The sequence below is a fragment of the Capsaspora owczarzaki genome (genome assembly GCF_000151315.2).
Source record: "Capsaspora owczarzaki ATCC 30864 unplaced genomic scaffold supercont2.14, whole genome shotgun sequence".
NCBI classification, from domain to species: Eukaryota; class Filasterea; order Ministeriida; family Capsasporidae; genus Capsaspora; species Capsaspora owczarzaki.
Window position 1 is genome coordinate 820,740 of NW_011887305.1, and position 12,056 is coordinate 832,795.

At 54.0% G+C, this 12,056-nt stretch overlaps 5 protein-coding genes across 5 annotated transcripts; 4 read left to right on the forward strand and 1 right to left on the reverse strand.

Moving 5' to 3' along the window:
• Window positions 1-888: 888 nt before the first annotated feature.
• Window positions 889-3,481, forward strand: CAOG_07726 (hypothetical protein; the record flags this gene model as incomplete). The annotated part of the gene is made up of 1 exon (XM_004343550.2): window positions 889-3,481. One exon carries the CDS (start codon window positions 889-891, stop codon window positions 3,391-3,393), a length of 2,505 nt encoding a protein of 834 aa, XP_004343600.1. The 3' UTR covers window positions 3,394-3,481.
• Window positions 3,482-3,741: 260 nt separating this feature from the next.
• Window positions 3,742-4,881, reverse strand: CAOG_07727 (mu-crystallin; the record flags this gene model as incomplete). The annotated part of the gene is made up of 2 exons (XM_004343551.1): window positions 3,742-4,635; window positions 4,762-4,881. 2 exons carry the CDS (start codon window positions 4,879-4,881, stop codon window positions 3,742-3,744), a joined length of 1,014 nt encoding a protein of 337 aa, XP_004343601.1.
• Window positions 4,882-5,221: 340 nt separating this feature from the next.
• On the forward strand, window positions 5,222-7,211 carry CAOG_09118 (hypothetical protein; the record flags this gene model as incomplete). Its single annotated transcript, XM_011272473.1, has 4 exons — window positions 5,222-6,050; window positions 6,134-6,537; window positions 6,735-6,840; window positions 6,895-7,211. 4 exons carry the CDS (start codon window positions 5,222-5,224, stop codon window positions 7,209-7,211), a joined length of 1,656 nt encoding a protein of 551 aa, XP_011270775.1.
• A 667-nt stretch (window positions 7,212-7,878) lies between these two features.
• Window positions 7,879-8,895, forward strand: CAOG_09119 (hypothetical protein; the record flags this gene model as incomplete). The annotated part of the gene is made up of 3 exons (XM_011272474.1): window positions 7,879-8,151; window positions 8,284-8,561; window positions 8,619-8,895. The coding sequence occupies 3 exons, from the start codon at window positions 7,879-7,881 to the stop codon at window positions 8,893-8,895; spliced, it is 828 nt and encodes a 275-aa protein (XP_011270776.1).
• A 2,130-nt stretch (window positions 8,896-11,025) lies between these two features.
• On the forward strand, window positions 11,026-11,907 carry CAOG_09120 (hypothetical protein; the record flags this gene model as incomplete). The annotated part of the gene is made up of 1 exon (XM_011272475.1): window positions 11,026-11,907. A coding segment is annotated over one exon (882 nt), but the record flags the coding sequence as incomplete, so codon positions are not given.
• Window positions 11,908-12,056: the final 149 nt, after the last annotated feature.

Here is a 12,056-nt window from a genome sequence, read left to right on the forward strand (position 1 = left end):
CTCTCTCTCTCTCTCTCTCTCTCTCTCTCTCTCTCTCTCTCTCTCTCTCTCTCTCTCTCTCTCTCTCTCTCTCTCTCTCTCTCTCTCTCTCTCTCTCTCTCTCTCTCTCTCTCTCTCTCTCTCTCTCTCTCTCTCTCTCTCTCTCTCTCTCTCTCTATCTCTACCATCATCATCATCATCCACTCAAAGGAGGGCGGTGGTTTGTGCTTCATGTTCTTCTTCATGTTCGTCTTCTTCTTCTTCTTCTTCTTCTTGATGCTCTTCTTGGATGAGCCGAAGCGTTGCGACGTGGGTTGATTGTGAGGCTGAATGAAGCATGTGTGTGTGTTTGAGTTGCCCGTCTCGCATTGCCCATTCTCACTCATTCACTCGTTGCACGCCTGCCAAAGCGAGCGTTGTTACTGCCTGTGACTGACTCGCCTCGCTCACTCTGTCGCGCGTCGTGTCGTTGGCTGATTTGTGTGCCTTCTTGTATTGCAGCTCGTTACTCGCCGTTCGTTCGTCGCGTTTCGCCCTGCTGCTTCAATCGATATCGTCAACACGCCCCCCCCCACCTCGGCCTCGGCCTCGACCTCGACCTCGACTCCTTGTGACCAACTCGCCCTTCTGAATTCGTCACCAAGCCGAATCACCAAAGCCGAGCCACTGCTGGAATCGCATCGGGTTTTTGCTGCTGATCCGCTTTCATCTCATTTTGCCTTTGGTTTGATTTTGCCCGCCCCACGAATCGATCGTCAACCCCCTCGACCTCGACCTCGACCTCGACCTCGACTCCTTGCCTTCTGAATCTCGTCACTACCGAATCACAACGCCGAGTCACTCGCACTTGAGCTGGTACAACGCACAAAGTTCCCCCTCCCGCCCTGTTCCCACCCGCCCTCTCCCGACATGCAAAACCTACTGCTCAAGAAGGCCAAAGAGTCGTCGTCGTCGTCGTCTTCATCGTCGTCGTCTTCATCGTCGCGAGACTCGGCAACGTCGGCATCGTCCATCGTGGCAAAGCTCCAGTTCGCAATGAAGGACCTGCCATACACGCATCTCAGCCAGGACGCAACCAACCGAGTGCTCGAGCGAATCTCAACGCGGTGGTCGGGTCCGAATCCGAGCGTCCCGCGCAGGTTTACACACCCCGAGCTCAAGTCACCCGTCCGACTCGAGACAATGCTGCAACTGCTGCGGGACTCTGCTCGGAGAGAGAATGCCGGCAACACCAAAAAGTCACATTCGTATGATCCAACGTACGCGTTTGCACTCGAGGACGGCCTGGCACGACTGGCAGCAACCACCGTCCCATTTGAGGAGCAAAACATTCTGAGCCAAGTCGTGCGCTCGAGCCATCCGCTTGCAGCGCTTCTCGGCCTGCTCAAGATGACAGCGTTGGGCCAGCCCAATTCGCACCAGTATCTGGCCAACTTTTTTTGCTTTATGCCTGGGGAGTTGATTGCCAGCACGTTCCGCGTCCTCACGCTGCTCGAGTACGACAACATTCAGCTCGAAAGCCTTCAACTCGCAAACGACCTTCTTCAACTGAAGCAGCCCTTGATCAACTTTGCCATGTTGGAAATTCCAGTCGCAGCAGTGCTCGTGTACTTGCTATTTGACCTGCACTGCTGGCCGGCTAATTCGCGGCATCTTGACCGCTACAAGTGGCAGAGTGACGTCTTGAAGACCAGTCCTGCAACGACACAACAACAAGAGGAACAACAACCGGAACAGGAACAACAACAACAACAACAACAACAACATCGACCCATAACTGGTCGCGATCGAAACGCCGAGATGCTCAAGGAGGCCCTCGGAGGCTACGCTGTGCAAAAACAGCACAAGCATACAGCCATTCCTTTCTGCATCCCGTCCGAGTCCGCATGTGCTGTCGCCACCGACACGTTTACCGAGCAGGCAATGTCCTGCATCGCGAACAAAAACCTCATTGGAGCGGAGCTGTACTTTACGCTTGCCACACAAATCACCGACAACAAGAAGACGCGACAGGCACGGTACCAAGCTCGCCATCAACTGTGCGCCTTCCATGGCGCGGCAAGAGACCTCTCTGCCATCTTTGGCATGCAGTGTGGCGATGAGCAACGCAACGAGTTTGAAATTGACCATACGGTGCGGTTTATCCAGGTCGAAATGGTGTACGAACGCACCATTTTGGCCGCCTACCTTGCCGGCCGCCACTTGGACAACCGTTCCCTCACGCCATTAGACCAGAGACCCGTCGACCAGTTTTCCGATCTCGCTGGATGGTTGCCGCTGTTCCTGTCTCTGCTCTGCCTCGACGACGATGGCGACGCGGCCAACAACACGGCTGGCGTGGCGCTGAACAAGTACCAGGACTGCCCGCTCCTCTTGACCTGCGCTGTCATTGCCGCCATGTCGTCGGCCGAGTTTGCCGTCAATGTCCAGATGCAAAATCAAATGCTTGACATGGTTGAGCTTTACATTGACAACCCTCACTACCATGCCATCCCGAGGGTGTATGCACAGTACTTGCTGGCCGACTCGCTCGATGCGTTCGCGGGCGTGCGCAAAACGATGGCAGAGTACTCCGAGACCAATCTTCCACTCCCACTCTCCGACCTGTTTGAGGTGATGGTTGTGGCGATGGACCGGCTGACGCTTTATCGCAAAAGGGGAGACCATTGCTTCCGTGACAGGCAGGTTGACGCGGCGTTCGCTGCGTACACGAACGGCCTTCGCGTCGATCCACGAGCGCCGTTCAGGTTTCGCGCGTCGCTGTACAACAGTCGAGCTGGCTGCTGCGAGCAGCTCGAAAATTACGATCTCGGCATGATGGATGTCGACCGAGCCATCGCCTTGTGGCCAACTCCGAAGGCCTTCCACCGCAAGGCTGACTTGTTTATTGCGCAGAAAAAGTTTGCGCTTGCTCGCGATGCGTATCACGAGATTGCCAACATCCAGCCGGGCGGGCAGGATCCGATAACGGCCAAGTTCCTGGCCAAGCTTGAGCGCGTCGTGCACGCGGGTCTGGAGTCAAAGACTGATTTCTATCAAACCCTGGGCGTCGCCCAAACTGCCTCTGAAGCCGAAATCAAGAAGGCCTTTCACGCACTCGCCCGAAAGCACCATCCGGACAAACAACCGCAGCAGGCGACTCCCTCCAAAGGTACCAAGCCCGGCAGCCTTGTCAAAACGTCCTTCCAGATGTTGAGCGAGCATACCTTCCAGCGAGCCGTCGAAGCTCATTCTGTGCTCTGCGACCCAGAGCTGAGGAGTTGGTACGACCAAGTTCTAACCAAGTTTGGCTTTGAGCCAAAGGACTGGCGAAAGTACATTGGTCAGGCCGACCTACTCCAAGCCGGCCCGGACGGGTTTGTTGATTTGAGTAACTTCAAGTGCGACAATCCAAAGTGCTCGCACTGCAAATAGGATGGGATGGATGATTTGTGTGTCTGGTTGTGATGGTTGAATGACTACTGTAGATGTCACGACTGAAATTTTACATTGTATTCTCGAGCACTGCCATACCAATAGTTGGCGTGGGGAATGGCAGGAACATTATTTTCACGCCCAAACAATGGTTTGTTTCAACGCCACCACAGGGCTGGATTTGTTTTGACAGGCACCCACAAACCCCCCCCCCCAAAAAAAAACAACCCAACAAAAAAAAAAGAAAAAAAAAAGCAATGCACACCACCAATTGAAAAAGGAAGCAGCGCACTCCCAATCCGACCCAAATTCGAAACCATGCCTACACGACGCACAAACAGACAGTTCTTAGGGATGCAATGCGCCGACAACCAAAGACGCAGCAACAACATCTTCAACAGCCATGCCAAGAGATTTAAAGACAATTGGCTTGACTGGAGATGTCTGAAGCGGCAGATATGCATTGCTCGAAGCAAGCGTATTCAGTGTGCTTGTAGCGTTTTGAGCGCGAGCAATCTCGTCGCGGCGTGTGAGGAGCTCGCCCAATTCGCCGGCCACGGTGGCCTGGGAAAGAATGATATCGCCCGACTCTTTCAAGGCACCCGCAAGCGAATCGGCAATCACAATGGAATTTTGCATCAAGGCATCGTCCATTTCACGCCAGTTTGGCCGACAAGCGCCGACGGCGGTGACCATCGCGCCGGGCTTGACGTACTCGCCGAGGAGAATTGGCTCGGTGGCCGAGGTGGCGCAGACAATCACGTCGGCACCAAGCGCGGCATCTCGAGGTGTCGATGCGACTGTGACTTGAACGGGACTCGGATTCTCAGACGACGAGGAGTGGGCGGTCTGAGACGCTTGCTGCCTCGTGATTCGATCTGCGAGTGCGTGTGCGTTCGCTGGCGTCCTGCTCCAGATGCGCACGTGCGTGAATGGGCGCACGAGACGCATTGCCTGCCAGTGAGACCACGCCTGCGCTCCAGAGCCGAGAATGCAGAGCACGGACGAGTCCAGCGGGGCGAGCAATCTCGCAGCGACCGCCGAGACAGCCGCAGTGCGCAGCTCAGTGATGACGCTGCCATCCATGAGCGCGGTCGGGATGCCCGTTGTAGGCTCAAACAGAGCAATGACGGCGCTGTGGGTCGCGACGCCCCGCGGGTTGTGCGGGTAGAACGTGACGAGCTTGACCCCGAGCGCGCCCGAGGACGCGGACGACGACGACGAGGACGACAAAGCGTGGGCCTGAGATGATCCAGATGAAGCTGGCGTCGACGAGTGCTGATGATGGTCGGATGGATGGACGAACGCAGGCATCAGAGCGAGAAACCCTTCGTGCGCTCCCACCGTCGAGCGAACGGGCTGCGTCACACGGCCGCCGGAGAAGGCGCGCAGAGCTCCTTCCATCGCAAGGATGAGCTGCGGCATCTGGAGCACCCGCTGGACTGTCTCTGCAGTGTAGAACGGAATCGCAGACGCAGCGCCGTGCATTGTGCGAGAAATGGGGGGGGGGGGAAGAATTGGGAGAATTGGATGGATTTCTGAGAGAAACTCAGACTGAACTCGGCATTCAAAATAAAAACTGGATTCCTGCGACTTGTCAACAGTCCAACGCGGGACACTCATCGATCCACAGTGGCTGTGTGCGGCTGGTCGAGCGCAGAACAAAACCAACTCCGCGAGTGCTAGCGACCGGCACCCTATCGGTGTGATTGCGACACTGCCTGGTGCCGGCAAGACGGCTTTCTGCGAGATCATTCATTCGAAACTCGCAAAGCAGGTGTACAATGACGAAAATTTCAGCAGTTTGAACGTCACATTCAACAGTCGAATGGCATTCAAGTCGTCGGAATGCTCGCTGCATCCTGAACACGCCGTGGCCTGGCGTATGCTCGCCGATGATGTGCGGCTTTTGGGTGATCGAATGAACAGGTTCCGCCTGACCCTCTCTGGCTCATTCGCCGTAGCAACCACCATTCACTACATCCGCCAAGACTTTATCCGGCTCAAAAACCTGCCTTCGAACACGGTCGTACCGGTCGTCGTCACTCTTGATGAAGTGAGCATGCTGCTTGGACAAACAGTCGACGAGAAATTCGACCGCGAGTTTAGCACGTTGCCGCAATGGCGCCAAGAACGTCGGTTCATCAAATGGGCTATCGCGCCACTGCGAGAATTGTCGAATTCAGGCGGGAAGGTTACTTTATTTATGAGTGGGACGCGTCCTTTTGCGCTGAGCGACGCTGTCCAGGTGGACATGTCCGACAAAGTCACCGGGAGCAGGTTTTTCGCTTGGTTGATCGAGATGCCACGTCTCTCTGGCGCTGCCTCGGCTCAGCTGGCGACCCGCCGTAACAACAACGCAGCTTGGCATCGAGATGTTTGGACGACGCTGTTGCTCCAGCGAGCACTGGGCATTCCTCGCCAAATTAACAACATTTTCACGACCGACAACCGTTCCATGCCGATCACGATTGATCCCAAGTCTTTGATTGCTTTTGTTCGAGCCATTGCTTTCAAGTCGACTCTTGACGATTGGGCAGATGCTCGGATTGACAGGTTGGTGGATCTTGGACTCTGCTTTTGGACCTCACTCTCTCAGTATTCCTTCTCTCAGCAACTGATGCTAAACCTGCACTTTCTCGACCTTGTCAAACTCGGTGAGTCGCTTGCTGACGTTGCATTTTGTCCTTGCAACGGCTACTTACTGCACTTTCGTGCTTGCCCGCCCCGGTGTCTGCAGATGATGACCAGTGCGCGTATGGCCACATCGCCAGCAAACTGCTCACTGAACTGCAAACAATCGGGAAGATGAGTCAGCCGGAGACTGTTAATGACAATGCGGTCTCTCTTCCCTCGCACAACTGGGAGCAAATTGTGCCGCGCTTGCTCAACCTGCGCCTGCTTGTGGAGCTGTGCGATGCGTGCGCCAAAACCAAGGGCGCACCACAGGCTGCCGATCTGACACTACCTCTTCCCACACTGTTTGAAGGCGCCGTCTTGAGCGACGACTTGCAGTCAGTCATGGTCGTTTTGCGACAGTTTGAGCGAGCGGTCGATTCGATTCCAGATGGGTTTTCCTTGACCCGCGTCAACGAGGAGTTCAGCGATTTGAATGCCAGCTTTGTGTCGGTCAATGGTTCGGACGTAAGAGGTCGAAACGGTCTTGTTGACTCCAAACTACATGTATGCGCTGCCACTCACATGCATGACAACAGTTGACTGTGAAGGGTCAAGTCAAACTTCGAACAGGTGTCGCGCCCTTGTCGCAAGCAAACGCCAATCAGTTGATCTCCAATCAACGCAGCACGCCAACGCTTATTGCTGGGCTTGTCACGACACAGACAATGTCCAAGCCGGTCGCGTCTGGCAACCTCGACGACAGATCTTGGCACGTCTCGCGCAATGAACTGGGCGACTTCTTGTGCGGTCTTAAGCCTGTTTTTGATGGTATGCAGCAGAGATTTCTGTTTTGAGCTTATTGTCGCATGGATGTGCTCTCAGTCTGGCTGAACTTTGCAAAAACAACGAAACAAACTGTCGCAGCGCTCTCGTTGTACAACCCGAATTTGTCGGACGTGCCTGCTCTTACCAACCAATTCTACAACAGCAAGCTGACACAAGCTGAAGCTCGCGATTTGGCGCAGCGGTTTTTCGACAAGCGCAGCGCAGACAAAACGGCTTATTTCGACAACCACGCGAAGCTCCACCAGTTTCTGAAAGACATTGACCCCGGTCTTGCTGCGAAACTCTCCCCTCCGGATCTCACCTGGTACTTTGACGAACAGCCACCTGTGACAAGCCCGATCAATCCGTACTGAACGTTTCCTGGGGAGCACAATGGGGTTGTTCTTTTTCTTGTTCTTGTGCTTGTGCTTGTTCTTGTTCTTATCTTGTTCTTGTTTTTGTTCTTGTTCTTGTGCTTGTTCTTGTTGTATCAGGTGAAATGTGCACTTAAAACATTTTGACCCGTCTAAAGCTTTATTGAGAATGACAAAGAAAGACACAAAAAGAACGGATATGGGACAGTTGAATGTTGTTATAACGCACACAATGAAGGCATGCGGGTAGAGAGCTCGAACAGATGATCAGCCGGGCTGACAATGGAGAGATCAGGCATTCCCCACATATACTATCCCGATCATTAAATTTCGACCCCCCTCTTTTTTTCACTTTTTCGCCCTCCCTGGGACCTGTGTTGCTTTCCGTCTCGCCCGCGGAATGTTCATTCATGGTACGGTGTACCGAACGTCTGATGAACACCGGGAGCGGGGGTTGTGAGTCATATCAGAGCAGCAGCGAGCAAAATAAAAAATATAAGGAAACTCAAAAAATTCACTTTTCCCGCCCAAATTTTGGTTTGGGTTCAGTCTTTTTGTGCGCATGACTCGCACACGCAGTCAGTCCACGTCCCGCGTGGCTCCCAGACAGCCCCCGGTATGGCCGCGTCCAACTTCACCAAAAAGACCGCTGCCCGTGCTGGACAAGATGCCCAGGGAGGTCGTCCGCGGTCAAGTGCTCGCGTTGCGAAATGCTGGCCTCTCCTACAACAAGATCGCCACCCAGCTTCACCTCCCACGTTCTACAGTGATCAGCATCACCCAACGTTTCTCGGGAAGGGCGACGACGAGCGACAGCCCCCGCCCCGGTCGCCCCAGCAAGCTCAAGTCATTTCACCGCAACAACATTGTAGCACAGATCCTCCTCGATGAGTCCGACACCGCACCCGAAGTGGCCGCCACTATGCGCACATTGTCCAAAGTTCGTGTCTCTCCATGCACGATAAGAAGGGTGCTGCATGGTGCAGGACTTGTCAACGGAGCGAAGGTCAAAAAAGCCCTCTTGAAAGAGACACACAAAGAGCGACGCTTGGCCTTTGCACTCGCTCATCAGCATTGGACCGTCGATGACTGGCTGAGGGTCGTCTTCTCCGACGAGACTGCTCTCTATCTCTACAGGAACAACAACGGTGGTCGTGTATGGCGTCTGGTTGGCGAAACGTTGACCGATCGATGCGTGCAGGGCACGGTCAAGTTCGGCGGTGGCCATATCAATGTTTGGGGCGCCATCTCTCGTTTCGGAATTTCGCTTTTCTGCGAGGTCGGCGACGTCATGAACGGCGACACCTACCTCTCAGTTTTGGAGAGCGAGTTGCTAGCAAGCATTCGCGTGTGGAACAACAAAAACGAGATGATTTTCATGCATGACAATGCCCCTTGTCACAAAAGAAAAGATGTGGCGAAGTGGTTCGAAACCAATCAGATCACCGTCCTGGACTGGCCTGCGAACTCTCCCGACCTCAACCCCATCGAAAATGCGTGGAACATGGTCAAGAACAAGATCTACCAGGAGAGGGAGATCAAGAGCAAGGCCGCGTTGTGGGAACGCTTCCAAGCGGTCTACGAAGAAGTGCTCACGCCAGAGGTCTGCCGCGATCTCATTTCATCGATGCCGCGCCGCATTCAAGCTGTGATAGATGCCAATGGTGGTTATACCAAGTACTGAAGTGGAGCGAAGGCGCTGCGACACGTTGTTTGTGTGCCATGTAATGCTTTGTGAAAATTGGGCAAAAAATCCGCTCTTTTTCTGTTTTTTTGAGTTTCATTTTTGTCTGTTCTCGCTTCGAATCTTAACTCCCAGCCCGCTGCTTCACTTCTAAAATGTGTCTGGTACACCGTACCATGAATGAACATTCCGCGGGCGAGACGGAAAGCAACACAGGTCCCAGGGAGGGCGAAAAAGTGAAAAAAAGAGGGGGGGTCGAAATTTAATGATCGGGATAGTACAGCACGAAAGACATGTTGCAAAAAGAGAAACAAACGCCAATGACAGGATTTCCAAAAATACTTAGTTGAACAGGTTCAGTTGCCGTTTCACCTTCATACCGTACGCTTGTCTTGAACTCGATGCTGAGTGCTCGTCTTTCGCTCATCAAAGTAGCATTCCGCGGTGCTGCTTCATGGACTGCCACGACTCTTGCGCCGAAACGTCTGCATGGTAAGGTTCTAGCTCCTGTTTTCAGTCCACCAATGCCTTTCCCGCTTCTGTGCTGCTGGTCAATGAGAGCCAACGCGCGGTGTATTTTTTATTGTCGTTGTGTGGGGTGCCATCGGCCAAATGTTGTTTCTCGCTTCTGTGCTGAGTTTCGCCTCATTACCGGGCATCAGGGCCCCTGGACTCGCGCTGCGCCCCGCGTCTACAAAGCCAACTCCATCACCTGCGTACTAGCAGCTGGTGACTGGTGTGCGTCGTCTCTTTCGGCTTGAAGACTTGTCTCGGCTGTGTTGCTTTTAACCAAATTAGGCAACCAATATTCTCTTGGCGATTGCAATGCTTCTCGACATCTCGACTTGAATGTGTGACAGCAAGTGCTACTTGCTTTGAAGAATACTGCCCAATCCACTCACTGCCTATTGTGCTTGTAGTTGCGCCACCCACTTCAGCCGAATCGGCCTTTGACGCCTTCCTCTCCCCCTCTGGCGCCGTCCTCGGTCCCTCCTTTGACGCCCTCCCGTTCCCCACCTTTGGCGGCGTCCGCTCCCGTATCGAGAGGAACTATGAACGCTCCAGCCTGCTCCTGTTGCCCCGCAGGTCCCGCTCGACCTCCGCTTCTGGCCCTCCGTCCGGGACTGAAGCCAGAGCCCCTGCTGTAAGCATCCTTATCATGGTCTTGAGTTGCATGTTCTCAGGCTCACACTGTGTCATCGTTCTAGGCGACTGTCGCTTCAGCGGAGCATGACCGTGCGTTGATTGATCGCCTGCCCGAACCCCTCCGCGAGCCTTTCGGTACGATTCCTCCACTGCTTGGGAGTGTAGAGTTGTTTCGCCGACTGACTTTGAACCGGCGTGACAACAGAGGCGAAATGGGAGGCACCCGCCCTTCGCAAGCACCTGCTCAAGGAACTGACGACTCCGGCAATTCAGCTGACACTTTCGAAACAAACTGCAATTGATGCGTTTCTGGCCGAGCTCAAAGCATTCAAACGCGTCACATCTGCCGCCGTTTCCGACGTTGTGGCGACACGCAACAAAGGTGTCGAGACGCTTTACTCAGCGGCAGATTCCAGGTCATTCGCTCAAACGTTCTACGGCTGGGTCGAGCAGTGGTCCAAGAACCAAGGTACGAACTGACGTGCAATAATTGTGTGTGTGTGTGTGTGTGTGTGTGTGTGTGTGTGTGTGTGTGTGTGTGTGTGTGTGTGTGTGTGTGTGATTGAGTGTTCTGTTCTGTTCTGTTTTGTGCTTACCTGTTGGCTTTGATCGTGCTGTGTTGGGAGTAGCTCCGGCAGAAGCCGCTGCCCGACCTCGAGCTGAACTTTCGGCAAACCAAGTTGCTGATCTCGAAGCTTCCCTCGCCTCCGCGCCGGCTCTTCCTGTCGGTCAGTCAACACGGTCCCAGAGTGAATGTGCGAATGCAGTCGACTCACCTCCTTCTGGCAAAATTTCAGGTGCTGATCCCATCCAATCTCGTTTTGACGCTTTGATGCGTGCTCGAGTCCTCAAGCACGCCGGTTGCAATTTCACAGTATTGAGATGAATTTGAGCTGAGATTGAAAGTGTCGGCTTCGTTGACTGACCAGTGTGCGTTTGCTTGCTTAGCCGATCCTGCTGCCGAATGAAAATCAGTATCAGGATGAAGGCATTCTTTCTATGTTGAAGGACCACTACAAGCAAGTTTTCACCTTACCTCCTGGTAATCCCAAGCAGTTTCCACTGGGAATCGTGGCTGGTATTCCTGGAATCGGCAAAACCCGTGCCTCCCTCGAGTATGTCAGGCACGCTGTTCAAATGACTCAAGCAAGCGGCCATGCCACAACAGTTGTCCCGATTTACGTGACCTACAACAGCACCACCCCTTTTGGCAGTTTGGATCGTGTACTGGGTGCTGGACTGAGCATTGCGTACCGCGTCCTGCTTTCTTACATCAACGAAGATAATTTTTGGAACCTCCCTAAGGTGCAAGAGGTGGCCGCTGCAATTGGAAGAGTCACGCTGTCGGAAGTTTTAGGCATCATCGCGATGCATGCCATGCAGTACCCGCCCAATCTTGTTCAACTTCAGGTCGCTGCTGCAGGGTCCTCGTCCAGCTCGAGTTCCAGCTCGCCCGCTCTAACTACCGCCAACCCGCCCCGAGTGATGTTTGTGCTGATTCTGGACGAGTTTCAAAGAGCCCTGATCCACGAGGGTGTCGCTCCAGAGCCGAGGCATCCTGTCTCAAACAAAATCGACAGTCCTTTTCTCCAGTCCATCGTCCAAGCCATGGTCACCTGTTCAATCCGGTCTATTTCACCGCAAACGTGGCATTGTACAGCCCTTTTTGCCGGCTTGACCTTCGTGCCCCTGGAGGAGCTCATCCGCGGCTCGTCGCATTCGCTTACGCGCTTTCCAGTTCCGTGCTTGACTTTCGGACAGTCGGTGGCTTATGTGAAGTATTACATGGAGACTCAGCGACCCACATCTTGGCCGCAAGACTTCGATATCACTCAAGATGCTGTTTTCCAACGCGTGTTGATGTACGCGTCCGGTCACGCCCGGAGCCTGGAGGCAATCTGCGCTACTTTGTCCACAAATGCTTTTGTGACCTATGTTGCGTCGTCCAACTCCAAATCGCTCAACGCAAGCGATGCTGAGCTGTTCGTCAAGGCGATCGGGTCGGCCCTCGAGAA